The 13,392-nt window shown below is 40.4% G+C and overlaps 2 protein-coding genes across 2 annotated transcripts; one reads left to right on the forward strand and one right to left on the reverse strand.

The window, feature by feature from the left end:
* Positions 1–8,626: 8,626 nt before the first annotated feature.
* On the forward strand, positions 8,627–10,667 carry LOC131417086 (olfactory receptor-like protein DTMT). The gene has a single exon (XM_058560056.1). The coding sequence runs from the start codon at positions 8,627–8,629 to the stop codon at positions 9,575–9,577; it is 951 nt and encodes a 316-aa protein (XP_058416039.1). The 3' UTR covers positions 9,578–10,667.
* A 1,231-nt stretch (positions 10,668–11,898) lies between these two features.
* On the reverse strand, positions 11,899–12,844 carry LOC131417097 (olfactory receptor 1L4). The gene has a single exon (XM_058560065.1). The coding sequence runs from the start codon at positions 12,842–12,844 to the stop codon at positions 11,900–11,902; it is 945 nt and encodes a 314-aa protein (XP_058416048.1). The 3' UTR covers position 11,899.
* Positions 12,845–13,392: the final 548 nt, after the last annotated feature.

Below are 13,392 nucleotides of genomic sequence, written 5' to 3' on the forward strand. Positions count from 1 at the left end.
CCCAGTACTTCATTTATTTTTGTTGCTGAATAATATCTTATTGCTGAATATTGTGTGGATACACCACATTTTATTTATCCAGCTATCAGGTGATGGTTGTTTCTACTTTGAGGCTATTGTGAATAGTACTGCTATGAACTTTCATGTACAAATATTTGTTTGAGTACTTCAAGTTTTTTAGGTATATACCTAGGAATGGAATTTCTGAGTCTCATGGTAATTCTATGTTTAACTTTTTGAGAAATCACCAAACTATATCACTCACCTTTCCCTCACAATGACCCTTATCCTCTGCCCTCCTCCTAGCACACACACTACACCTCAGACACACTGAACTTCTTTTACTTTGTAAAAAGCTCCAGGCTTTCTCACCTCTGGGCTTTTCCACGTACTATTTCCTCTCTCTGGATACTTTTATTCTCTTTTCCTGGAAAACTCCTCAGATTCTGCTTAGACTTTATTATAAAATAAAAGTCTTCTCTGACCTGCTGGATAAGGTTAAGTGTCCTGGGTATGTACTCTTATCACATCTTGCATCCCCTATGCTAACATTTGTAATAGTCGGTAGTAGCTTGTTGAGTTGTCATGCTGTCAGCTAGACTCTAAGCTTTCGGAGGGCAGGACCACATCTACCTTGGCCACAGTTTTTCCCACGGTACATGGCTCAGTGCCTTGCACATGGTAGTTACTCAGTAAATATTTCTTGAAGAAATGCATGGGATGAACTAATAGATTAAGTATTTCCTGGGTGAATTGATCAACACATTATTTGCTACCATGGAGCTTAAAGTCCAGCCAAGGAGAGAAGGTTGGTATACATGGAAGCAATCATTGGATGACATAAAACAGTGGTGATCAAGTGCTACAGTATTTGATTCTGATAACTGTTGTAAAAGGCCAGATAACTGCAGAATATAGAGAAGGGAGATATTAACATGAGCTCTGATGGTCAGGGAAAGCTTCCTTGAGAAGGTCAGTCTTGGGGTGAACCTAGAATCCTGTCTCTGGACATGACTTATTCAGAAATGTGCAGGAGTAAGGGGCGGAGCAAGTACTGGGTTTGTTACTAACGAGTTTCTTTGGGACCCAGGGATCCTAGGGGTCACGACATTGTAGAAGAGAGGAGTCAGAAGACAATGGCAGGGACTCTGGCTGGAAATGCACGATGTGGAATTGGCAAACAGGAAGCAGGCTCTGGAGCCACACTCAGACAAGCTGGGTAAGCTGGGAGGGAGTTCAGAAGAGATAGTTGTTCTAAAATCCCCTTTAACAGATATTAGGGTTCCGTAATTCTATAGTGCAGCTCCTGCAGGAGGATTTAGAAGTCATCATCGTCATTGTCTTCTACTCTTACCGTGATTCCCATCTCCAAATGTAATTGGGAATCACCAGAGCTGTTATTGGGAATTAATTAATTGCTTATTTGTGGAGTACTTTATACTTTGCAGGTATCAATCATTCCAAGCCCACAATTCTGCGAGGTGTGTAAGATTCACTGATGCTGCAGTGTTAGGTTGGAAAGTTGAGCAGTTTGCCAAGGTCACAGGCCAGTAAATGATGGACTCTGACTCCTGATTATTTTGCTTGGGGGCGAGGTAAACAGAGTGAAAGAGACCATCTTGGGAGCCTCTTTCCATGAAGCCAGTTTTCCTCACCCTCCATTGAGCTGTCCTAATATTAGTATCTTTAACTAGCGATAGATTCAACTCATAACTTGAGAGGAAATCCTCACTATTTGGGTTCCAGTCTGTCCCTTCTGGGCCAGTAGCTTCTTCCATCCCACAGTGCTCCTCCACATCTTCTCTACTAGCACCAAGGTGTTGAGCTCATTGGAGGGGGAAGGGGTAGGGGTGCTTGGGAAAATATTGCATCCTCATCACAGAACTTAACAATGACAGTAGTAAGTCTTACTAATGCCACTCTTTGTCTCACCTTCCTTTGGCATGATAAATTAGATACATTTGTATTCCTGATGTACATTTGAAGCTGATGAGAGAATTCAGACTAAGGGAAGTTAAGTTCCTTGGCCAAGGTCATGAAGCTGGTATGGGTGTGGTAAAGTTGATCCCAGGTTGACTGGCTCCAGGGACCTGGAACTTAAGTACTGTGCTTGCCACACTGGGGTCCTCCCAATCTCAGCTGATTCCCCTAGTGTCCCCAGAATGTCCATCTCAATCCTATTCCCTTCTAACTCTTACTTCTCTGACTAATGCCCCCTGGATCAATAAAGTCTTAAAAGAGAAAAGACACAAGATTTTCTTGTGGGTTGTGGTAGTATTAATCTAGGAAACAAATCCAGCAGTTCCAGTGTTGGGAGTTAGATTCAAAGCTTTGGGGAGTAAGATTTAGTGCCTGTAGTTGATGAGAGAACTTCTATTGTCTTCTCACCCTCAGTAACTCAGACTTTCACATCATTTTGCAGTTCAAGCAGCCCCTGTGGGTCTAAACAACCCCCAGGCTGAGGCAGGCATGGAATATGGGCTTGGATCAGTTTTGGCTAGCCATCTCCTTCCCCATCCTCCTTCCGACTGAGGGGGTGTGATAAGCTGGGTGGGTAGACAAACAGATGGGTTTTTCTTTGCAGTAGGAGTGCTGGGAGCAGACCAGCAAGAAGGCTGCAAGTACCAATGGATGTGTGGTGGCAGAGCCCTCACTTGGTTTTGCACACCACTTGCTGCAGGTAAAGCTGGTGGAGAGGCAGCTCAGGAGAGCTGCCGAGGGCTCAGGATTCTACTAGCCCTTTGATTCGCTCACTCCTCACTGCTCCCTGGCCTACCATCTTCTTTTCAGCCTCCAGTGGTAGACTCACAGGGGCCGCAGACCCTGTGAAAGTGGACTAGGAAGCATTGTTGGGAAGGTGAGATTAGGGGACTTCACTTTATTTTCCAGGTGGGCCTCTCGATTGCTTGTGTTACGTGAGAGCCGGTTACTCTGATAAACTTCCCCTCCATCTGATTCCCATTGGTTCATATGATCCAGAAGTTCTCCAAACTCACGAGATGCCAATGGCACCGTTTTCCGTTTTCCAGCACTGCTACTCACTTAACATTTTTAAAATATATTTTATTTTAATTGGCCACAGAATGTGCCATGGAGAAGCTATACTTTAGATCTGCATCATCCAGTTGGTAGCCACTAGCCTCGTGTGGCTATCGAGCACTTGAATGTGGCTAGTTCAAACTGAGATGCGCTGTATGTGCAAAATACACACTGGATTTTGAAGAAAACATGTACAATATGTCATTAATTTTTCATAATGATTATGTATTGAAATGATGGTATCTTGGATATATTGGCTTAAATATAATATGTAATTAAGATTAATTTCATCTGTTCCTTTTTGTCTTTTTAAATGTGCTTATTGAAAATTTGAAAGTACATGTGTGGCTCACATTTGTGGTTTGAATTTTATTTCTAGTGGACAGTGCTGCCTTAGGTTAATCAACATGCTTCATTTTGATTGCCTCCAAAATTTTGATAGTTTAAGATTTTACCACTATGTGTGCTATTGACTATTGATAAGATAGATCTTTTTATTATGTATTTTGGGAAATTCTCAGAAAAATGCCTTATGTGGGGCCTGCGACACTCTACTTAATGATTGTGTGTCTTCTCAAATCATAACTGAACAGCTATTGTGCTTAAGTAAGGACACCAATGTCTCCAAGCCTCTTCCAAGAAAATACTCTTTGTATTTGCAATGAGGGAGGAGAATATGCAGAGATTGCAAATCCCCTGTTCAAAGTCCCTTTGGTTTAAAAATAATACTTCTTCTCAATTTGTCCCATCAGTGTCCTAGAGGTAAAATGAGAGGGTGTGTGGATGTCCTCATGGTCTGCCCTGAGTAAAGCTGTCAAAGGTCTGAGAACAATCTGTTCCAATGCCAGCAGTCACCCCGTGTTGCTGCAGAGCTTGATGGTGGGTCTCGGACAAGCAACCCACTGCTGAGTTCCGAGGCCTTGAAGCTGTTTGGACAGTTGAAGAATCCTTGCTGAGAGCAGTGTGGGTGATACCTGGCATTATAGTTAATGGGGAATGAAGAGAACAAAATCCTTTGATAGGATTAAGTCTCTTGGAGTCCCGTGAATTCCATTTCACTGCCATCTCACTGAGAGAATGAAAGTATGCTCTCATCCAGAGAGGCGATGTACGCCCCAATTTTGGCAAATCTTAATACATTGTATCAAGGAAATAATATTTTATTTCGTTCTGAGTTTCGATCAGGAATTGGTATTGACGTTTTTCAAATGCTTTTTGCCTCTGATGAGTTGATACTAATTTTTTTTATTGGACATATTAGTGTGATTTCAAATATGAAAAGCTGGGATTATTGGTATTTTAGATCTGATTTTCATAGGTGGAATTGGTCTATAATTCTATTCTTCGTGTCTTTTTTTCCCCCTTCTTCAGCAAATTATGTAACTTTCTATTTAATTTTAGATTCTGGAATGCCTTATGTAGAGCCTGAGGATTATTTGTTCCTTGGAAGTTTGAAAAATCCAGAAAGCTTCTTGGCCCAAGGATTTTTAAAAATTGCAATATAATTTACATATAGCGCACAATTCTTAAGGGTACAACTTGCTGAGTTTTACACCCATGTAACCACTGCACAGATCAAGATATAGAGCGTTTACATTACCCCAGAAATTTCCCTTGTGTACTCTCCTAGTCAATACCCACACATGTCCAGAGGTAACCACTCTTCTGGTTTCTATCACCACAGATTAGATTTGCCAGCTCATGAACTTTATATAAATGGAATCGTACAACACTTTTTTGAGCCTGGATTTTTTTACTCAACATAATGTTTTTGATATTTGTCCATGTTGTTGTTGGAATCATCAGGATTCATTCTTTTTCATTGCCATATAGCATGCCATCAAAATGAATATGCCACAATTTGCTTATCCATTCTTCTGCTGATGGACATTGGGATTTCTCAGTTTTAGCTGCTATGACTAAAGCTTTTTTGGAAAATTCTATTACACACCTTTTTGTGAACATTTGTTTTCATTTATTTTGGGTATTTCAGGAGTGAAATTTCTAGATCATAGGGGAGGTGAATATTAAACTTTAAGAAACTACAAACAGTTGCAAAGTGGTTTTAATCTTTTACATTCTTAGTGGTGATGTATGAGAGTGTTAATTGCTCCACATCCTTGCCAACGTTTGATATTGTCAATCTTTTCCATCTTAGCCATTCTAGTGGGTGCGTAGTAGTATCTTATGATTTTAATTTGCATTTCCATAATGAATAATAGAGTTTATCATTTTTTCATTTGCTTATGGTTGGCCTAAGGGCTTTTATTAGAGGTAATTTTATTTTTTTTCAGTTTATTTCATATTTGTTGGTCTTCAATTTTTCCACTTCTTCTTGAATATTTATTTTAATGGTCTATTCAGATACTGTGTATATTATTGAGCCAATTCTTGCAATTTGTTTTTGTTTAGAAAATGTCCCATCCAGACTTTCAAATTTATTTAAGAAGTTTTAGGAAAGTTTAAAAATTTGTCTTTATGACTATATCCTTTTTCTTATCCCTAATGTTCTATACTTATTTTTATCTTTTTAAAAATTAGATTGACTAACTTTGTCTATTTTGTTGATCTTTTAAAGAAAAGCTCTCAAATTATCTTATAAATTTTACTGCTTTTTATGTTTTCCACTTTGTTAATGTATAATATTAGCTTTATCAATCACTTAATCCTCTTTATTTGATTTTTTACCACTCTTTTTCTACCCTTTTTAGCTTAATACTTTATTCATTTTCATTTTTTGTAGTTTATTAGTAAAAAGTAGGCATAGATTTTCTTCTGTCATGACAACCCTATATATAGTATTTTCCTTCTGAATAGAGCATTGTTGTTTTGTCAATTGCTTCTTTGGCATAAAATTTATTTAGAAGAGTCTTAATATTCAAGTATATAACATTTTTGTTATTAGTTTTTCATTTTACTGCATTATGTTAGATAATGTGGTCTTTACTACTTTTATTTTTGGACTGTAAGTTCTACAAGAATTTGTGGTGCTTTATTGTCCATCATGCACTATGTGGAATAAATAAATATGGTGATATCATCAAATGGAGACCGAATATACAAGTAGATAACTTGATCTCACAATGAACAAGATGGACATGGTGCTAGCCCTCATTAAGGGTCCTTTCTAAAGGCTATATCATGTTAATCAGCTCTAGTGACATTTGAGCTCATGACTCCTTATTTAGAGGACTGGGGCTCTAATTGCCTGGCTAGGGAGAAATGAATGCCAGTCCATTGGCTCAGACAGGATCCAGAGAAACAATAGGGGATGCCCAACATTGGTCACTTCTCTGATTTCTTGAGTAAATATTGGTCATTTAGTTTTTTTCTCTCTGAAATCATCCATTTTATTAAAAATCGTCAGATTTATTGGCAAAGAACTACATAATGGTATTTTTAAAAAGTTTTACTCTCCTCTGAAACAATGCGTGTATCTCATCTTCCTGCCTTCCTAGTGGTGTTGCTAGGTCCGCCCTGTTCTTGCAACCCACTGACCGTTCTCCCACCCTTCCTCTGCCCCCAGCTCAAGGAAATCTCTTTCTGTTTTGGTGGGAAGAAGCTTCACTATACCTCCCAACTCTGGCCAAGACTTTTTCATTACTAGCAAATTCTGCTTTCACTCTGGGGCTCAGCCTTTTGTAAATAAAAGCCAGGAAAACATGTGAACTATTTCTGTTTTCTTGCCACATCTCTATCCTGACACAAGGAGCACAGAGCTGACTATCTATTGAATGGGAGGAAGTGAAAGTGAAAAGCAAGGAACCGAAACCTTCAAAGATTAATATTATGGATAGAATTAAGGATAGATTAATTTTTGAGATACTCATAAATTGAGAGAGTTCAAGGACCATTTAATTTACCACCCCTTGAATTGGTTGATTTGCACCTCACTTTTCATGGTTTCCAAAGCTTTTGTGCACCTACACCAAAGGGAGGTCTTTTGCTTGCCTTCCTGCTTTGTTCTCTGACCAAGAGGAAGTGGTTGTATTTACAGATACTCTGAAGCCGACTGTATGTATCTCTCTTTAATTATCAGATGTGTGAATAAAAAATTATCAGATGTGTGAATGTCCCACTTTCTCCGCCAAAATGCTTTACTCTCAGAACTCATTCTGTCTGCGCTCCCATGTGTAAGACTTTCTCTCGATAATACATTCTAACTTGCATTGTGTAACCAGTCCTGGAAGCACTCCTAGCTATAAGTCAAGCTCTGAAGCTAGACTATTGAGCTTAAGTCCCAACCCTGTTGCTTACTAGGTGGGAGACCTTGGACAATTTACTTAATGAGTGTAAATATCAATTATTTTATCTAAAAAATGAAGATAATAGTACCTATCTCATAAGGTTTCTGTGAAGAGTAAATGAGTCAATGCACATTACTCTTTTATCCAAGTGTTTGGCAAAAGCAAGCACTGACAAATGTTTTAGTGGTCTTATTATCACTACTATCCAATCATCATCATCACCACCAGCACCATCATGATCATCATTCCTGAGTAATAAGGATAGTGACTGGTTTTCTGGTTGATATTATACTATTTGTATCCCTAAGCTAGAGGCACATAGAATTGTTTCCTCAGACTACTTCCTACCTACTTTCAGATCATGTTGATCTTACCCCACCCATGGTGCAGTTATGGAACATTCTTCTAAATAGAATTATGGAATATGGTTGAATTTGACCCATAACTTGATATGCTTTTATAGTTTTTATTTATGTAAATATTTATTTATATATGTGGGAGAGGACAAATAAATACAATAGACCCCCTTGTCCACAGAGGATATCCACAGAAGACCCCCAGTGGATGCCTGAAACTGCAGATAGTACTGAATCCTATATATACTATGTTTTTTCCTTTACATACATACCTATGATAAAGTTTAATTTATAAAATAGGAACAGTAAGATATTAACAACAATAACTAATGATAAAATAGAACAATTAAAACAATATAATGTAATAAAAGTTACCATAGATCTTAGCAACCTCAGCATAGGATTTTTTCTTCTTTCCTTATCAAGTCAAGAACTTTCACCTTTTCACTTAAAAGAAGCACGTTACAGCTTCTCTTTGGCATATCCGAATTGCCAGCATCACTGCTCTTGCACTTTGGGGCCATTATTAAGTAAAATAAGGGTTACTGGAACACAAGCATTGCAATACCTCTATAGTCAACCTGATAACTGAGACAGCTACTAAGTGACCACTGGGTGGGTATTGTATACAGTGTGGATACCCTGGACAAAGGGATGATTCATGTCGCAGGCAGAACAGAGCGGGGATGGCATGAGATTTCATTATGCTACTCAGAACAGCATGCAATTTAAAACTTATGAATTGTTTATTTCTGGAATTTTCCATTTAATAATTTCGGTCCTCGGTTGACCACAATTAACTGAAACTGTGGAAAGTGAAACTCCGGATAAAGGGGGACTGCCATACCAAAGTTAACCCTTTATGACTTATGGGTATTTAATTACAAAATATCTTTTTGAACATTCTGCAGTGATTTTGTATATATAGTATTGATACTTTAATATAAATTATTCTTAATGTTAAAAAGGTAAAACAAAAACAACATGAAAATAGGAAACCAAACTGTCATCTCAGAGTTCTTCCTCCTGGGACTTCCCATTAAACCAGATCAGCGAGACCTGTTCTATGCTCTGTTCCTGGCAATGTATCTTACCATCATCCTGGGGAACCTCCTCATCATCATCCTCATTCACCTGGACTCCCACCTCCACACGCCCATGTATTTGTTTCTCAGCAATTTGTCCTTCTCTGACCTCTGCTTCTCCTCTGTGACCATTCCCAAGTTGCTGCAGAACATGCAAAGCCAAGTCTCGTCCATCCCCTATGCTGGCTGCCTGACCCAAATGTACTTCTTCCTGTTTTTTGCAGACGTGGAGAGCTTCCTCCTTGTGGCCATGGCCTATGACCGCTATGTGGCCATCTGCTTCCCCCTGCACTACACCACCATCATGAGCCCCAAGCTCTCTGGCTCCCTGGTGGTGCTGTCCTGGGTGCTGACCACTTTCATCTCTTTGTTGCACACCCTGCTCATGGCTCGGCTGTCTTTCTGTGCTGATAATGTGATCCCTCACTTTTTCTGTGACATGTCAGCTCTGCTAAAGTTGGTCTGCTCTGACATTCAGATAAATGAAATGGTGATATTTATCTTGGGAGGGCTTGTCATTATTGTTCCATTCTTGTTGATCTCTTCATCCTATGCACTGATTGTCTCCTCCATCCTCAAAGTCCCTTCTGCCAGGGGAGTCCACAAGGCCTTCTACACCTGTGGCTCCCACCTCTCCGTGGTGTCTCTCTTCTATGGGACGATCATTGGCCTCTACTTGTGCCCTTCAGCTAACAATTATACTGTTAAGGAAATTGTCATGGCTGTGATGTACACTATGGTGACCCCCATGCTGAACCCCTTCATCTATAGCCTGAGGAATCAGGACATAAAGGGAGCCTTCAGAAGAATCTTTTCAAAGTGGACAATTCAGTTTTCTCTGGGACAGTGATTCTAAAGATTAAAGTATATTTTCAAACAGTGGGTGTAATGTTGACAATGAGTAGTATTATGAAAAGTCTAGTAGCACCCAAGCTCAGCATTGCTAATGCAGCCGTGATAACACTTCCAGCGGGAGCTTCCCCGCATGTCACTAGGGACAGGTCCATTTCCCTCTTGGGTTTACCACTGCATCTTGGGTGTGATGTAGCACAAGGATGACATGTAGTGGACACTCAATTATTATTATTCAACTTTTAATAAATACCTCTCTAACCTTGGTGTTTACTGAACTCAAAGAATGTGCCGTAGTTCCTCACTCTCTAAGAAATAAACAAAAATTTCTCAGCCACTTCAGTGCTTTGCTTCTGCCAAACATATCTATTCCATGAAAGATACCTTCCAATTTATTATGTAAATACTCTTGTAATTTTTCACTCTCCAAGATCATCACGTGTACCCTTGCTAACTTATTTAGTTCTTAATTTTCTTTTCAGGTGTTTATTGATTCACTTGTTGTGAGACTAGAGAGCCAGTGTGTCTCCAGAGGCTGTCAGGATAAGGGGTGAGGGGACCCTGTAGCAGCAGCTGAGGTCAGAGCCCAGAACCAGATGGAAGACTTGGCTGAATCTAAGAGAATTAGCAGAATCAGTGAGCCCTGAGAAGGCCATCAGCTCCCTTCTCAAAAGAAAAGTCATATATTGTTCAAGCTAAGAGAAGAGATGTCAAGTTCCTTCAACAATGGACGTTAGCAGAGGTGCTCTTCTCCTGAAGTCAAGAGGATACATAAGCCTCAAGAATCTACAAAAAGTATAACCAAATGAACACAAAGAAAATAGGAGGAAAGAATTAGTAAATATAAAAGTGAAAAATTAGTCTAGTCGAAAACCAAGAAACAATAGAAAAATAATAATAAACTAAATGTTGGTTCTTTGGAATGTTATTAATAACATATAAAACATTGGCATGTAAAACAAGACAAAAAAGAGAAAAGACATAAATAAAGAACTCCGGGAGTGAAAAAGGAGAAAAATTAACAGCTAAAGAGCAATTTTAAAACCATGAGAATACTATATACAACTTTAAACCAAAAAAATTGAAAATATGGGCAAACATATTTTATCAACTTATATATTATTAAAATTTGCTCAATATGCTGAAAAAAGTTGTAGAATGCTATAGGTTCAAATCATTGAAGAAGACGAACTTCTTAGTTTTATGACTTTGGGAAGGCAGCTTGATTTCTCTAAGCTTGTTTCCTCTCTTGAGCAATAAAAGTAAAATGGTCTCTGCCTTCTGGAATCTTGTGAGGTTTAAACTCATAAAGCACTTAGCATTGTGCCTAGCACATAATAATTCCTCACTAAATGTTATCTTTTGTTATTTTTATTCCAAGAATATCATTACACCATTGTAATAATGAAATATTGGAAAAGCATAAATATTTATCAATAAGGGAATGATTGAACCGTGGAACATCACAGTATAGGGTTTTATACCACGAAGTTAAAAATGAAGTTTTGTTTGTAGTGCTAAGAAAAGATCTCCTAGTTGTATTGTTTCATGAAAAAAGAAAATTTCAGAATAATATGTAGAGAATGATAATATTTATGTTTCAAAACCAAAGGGAGAGAGAGAAAGAGAGAAGGAAAGAGAAAGAGAGAGAGAAAAGATATTGATTGAACCGATAACTGGGATGGGAGAGGAGACTGCGCTGGCTGTAGTCATGGAGAATTTTATCTTTATCTGTATTTTTTAATTCTTAACATGAAAATGGTGGATATAGTATCTAGGAAAGAGAATAAAAACGTTTATTTAAAATACGTAAAAAAATAACTATATCTCTCCTGAAGTTTCCAGAAAAGGAGTCTGCAAGGGTGTGAGCTACAGTGCAGAACATTCAAAAATCACCTCTTTAACAACCTTCTTAGACCTGTACTGCTTCTGGAGTCCACTCTCCATCCACCAGTTGCTGCCGGCCACTCTCTTCTTTCTCCCTCTCCATAAGCTACAACATTCACTCTCTACTCTCCTGTTTGTTCTCCTTTTATCTTCCCCAAATTTAAAAGTAGACTCTATTTTGAACATTCAAACCATACAGAAATGAATTCACCTTCCTGCTATACACCCATCTCTGTGAATAAACACTTTGTCACGTTTGCTTCAGGTTTAATTTTTAATTTGACGAGAAATAAGACGCTGTAGGACCAAAATTGCTAGTGCTTTGGAAAGCTAATAAAAGGGGGGCAGAGGGTTCTTTTGTAATCATTCTTATTGATTATAATAACAGTGATTGTATTCAGAACAGGTCTGGTCAGTGAATTCAGACCTGCCCTCACACCTCTTGAGGTGCAGCCCTCCATTTGAGCCCCCTTTTTAGGGCGCCCTTGACCTCTTTGTTGCGAAGGCTGTAAATAAAAGGGTTCAAGGTGGGTGTGACCACCGCATAGACCACGCTGACCAGGCGGTCGTAGTGAGCCGAGTAGGCAGACGACGGCCGGAAATAGACGGAGAGGACAGAGCCGAAGAAAAGCGACACGACCACCAGGTGGGCCCCGCAGGTGGAGAAGGCGCGGAGCCGGCCCCCTGCCGACCGCACTCCCAGCACCGCGACGAGGATGCGCGCGTAGGACAGGGACACGAGGAGCAGCGGGGTCAGCACCACGGCCAGGCCCTCGGAGAAGACGGCAGTCTCCGCGGCCGACGTGTCCGAGATCGCCAAGCTCAGCATCACAGTCATGTCACAAAAAAAGTGGCGCACGGGGGCGGAGCGCGGGTAGGAGAGCGCGGAGATGAGGAGCGTGTGGAGCAGCGAGTGCAGGTGGGCCACCGCCCAGGACGCCCCCACTAGCACCGCGCAGCGCCAGGGCGTCATGACCGCGCGGTAGTGCAGGGGGCGGCAGACGGCCACCGCGCGGTCGTAGGACATGGCTGCCAGGAGGTAGCTCTCCGTGATGCCCAGAGCCACGAAGAAGTACATCTGGGCAAAGCACTCCTGGAAGGACACGGCCCGGCCCGGACGGAGCAGGCCGGCCAGCAGTCCGGGGACCGTGATGGTGGTAAAGCAGACGTCCACGAGGCTCAGGTGACCCAAGAAGTAATACATAGGGGAGCAGAGGGCCTCGTCGGACCTCACCAACACCACCATGCTCAGGTTACCCAGGGCATTGAGGAGGTAGACGCCAAGGAAGAGCAGGAACAACAGCGGGTGGATGTCTGTTCCGTCCATCAGGCCGAGGAGGAGGAACTCTGGGGCGGACGTGAGGTTGGCCAGGGCCATGGAGTGGCTGGGCAGGTGCGGGTGCTGAGGGGAGAGATGAGGCAGCGGGCCTGAATTCTGGCGCCTCTAGATAGACTTCTGCATGTTGGGGTTCCATGTAATGTTTAAAAATTTCTGCTTGCTAAAATGGCTTGAAAATCCCATTGCTCATCCAATAATCCTAATTTTATGAAGAAACTGAATCTCAGAAGGGTGTTCTAGGGTAGTGGGTAATCTCAAGCTTTGGAGTAAATCAGATCTGGTTTTGAGTCTTGGCTCTGCCACTGAAGTGGTGTCACCTCTCTGAGCCTCAGTTTCTTCTTCTTTAAATGGCAAAAAGAGAAAAATACTAGTAACTACCCCTGGAGTTGGTTGTGAGGATAAAAAGGATAAGAAATTTAAAATACTTAGCACTGTGTCCAGCATATAATAAGCACTCAGAACTGTTATCTGTCATCTATCTATCTATCTATCTATCTATCTATCTATCTATCTATCTATCTATCTCCTATCTATCTATCTATCTATGTATCATCTATCTATCTATCTATCAACTATCTTCATCATTT

Source organism: Diceros bicornis, chromosome 18 (assembly GCF_020826845.1).
Source record: "Diceros bicornis minor isolate mBicDic1 chromosome 18, mDicBic1.mat.cur, whole genome shotgun sequence".
Lineage (NCBI taxonomy): Eukaryota > Metazoa > Chordata > Mammalia > Perissodactyla > Rhinocerotidae > Diceros > Diceros bicornis.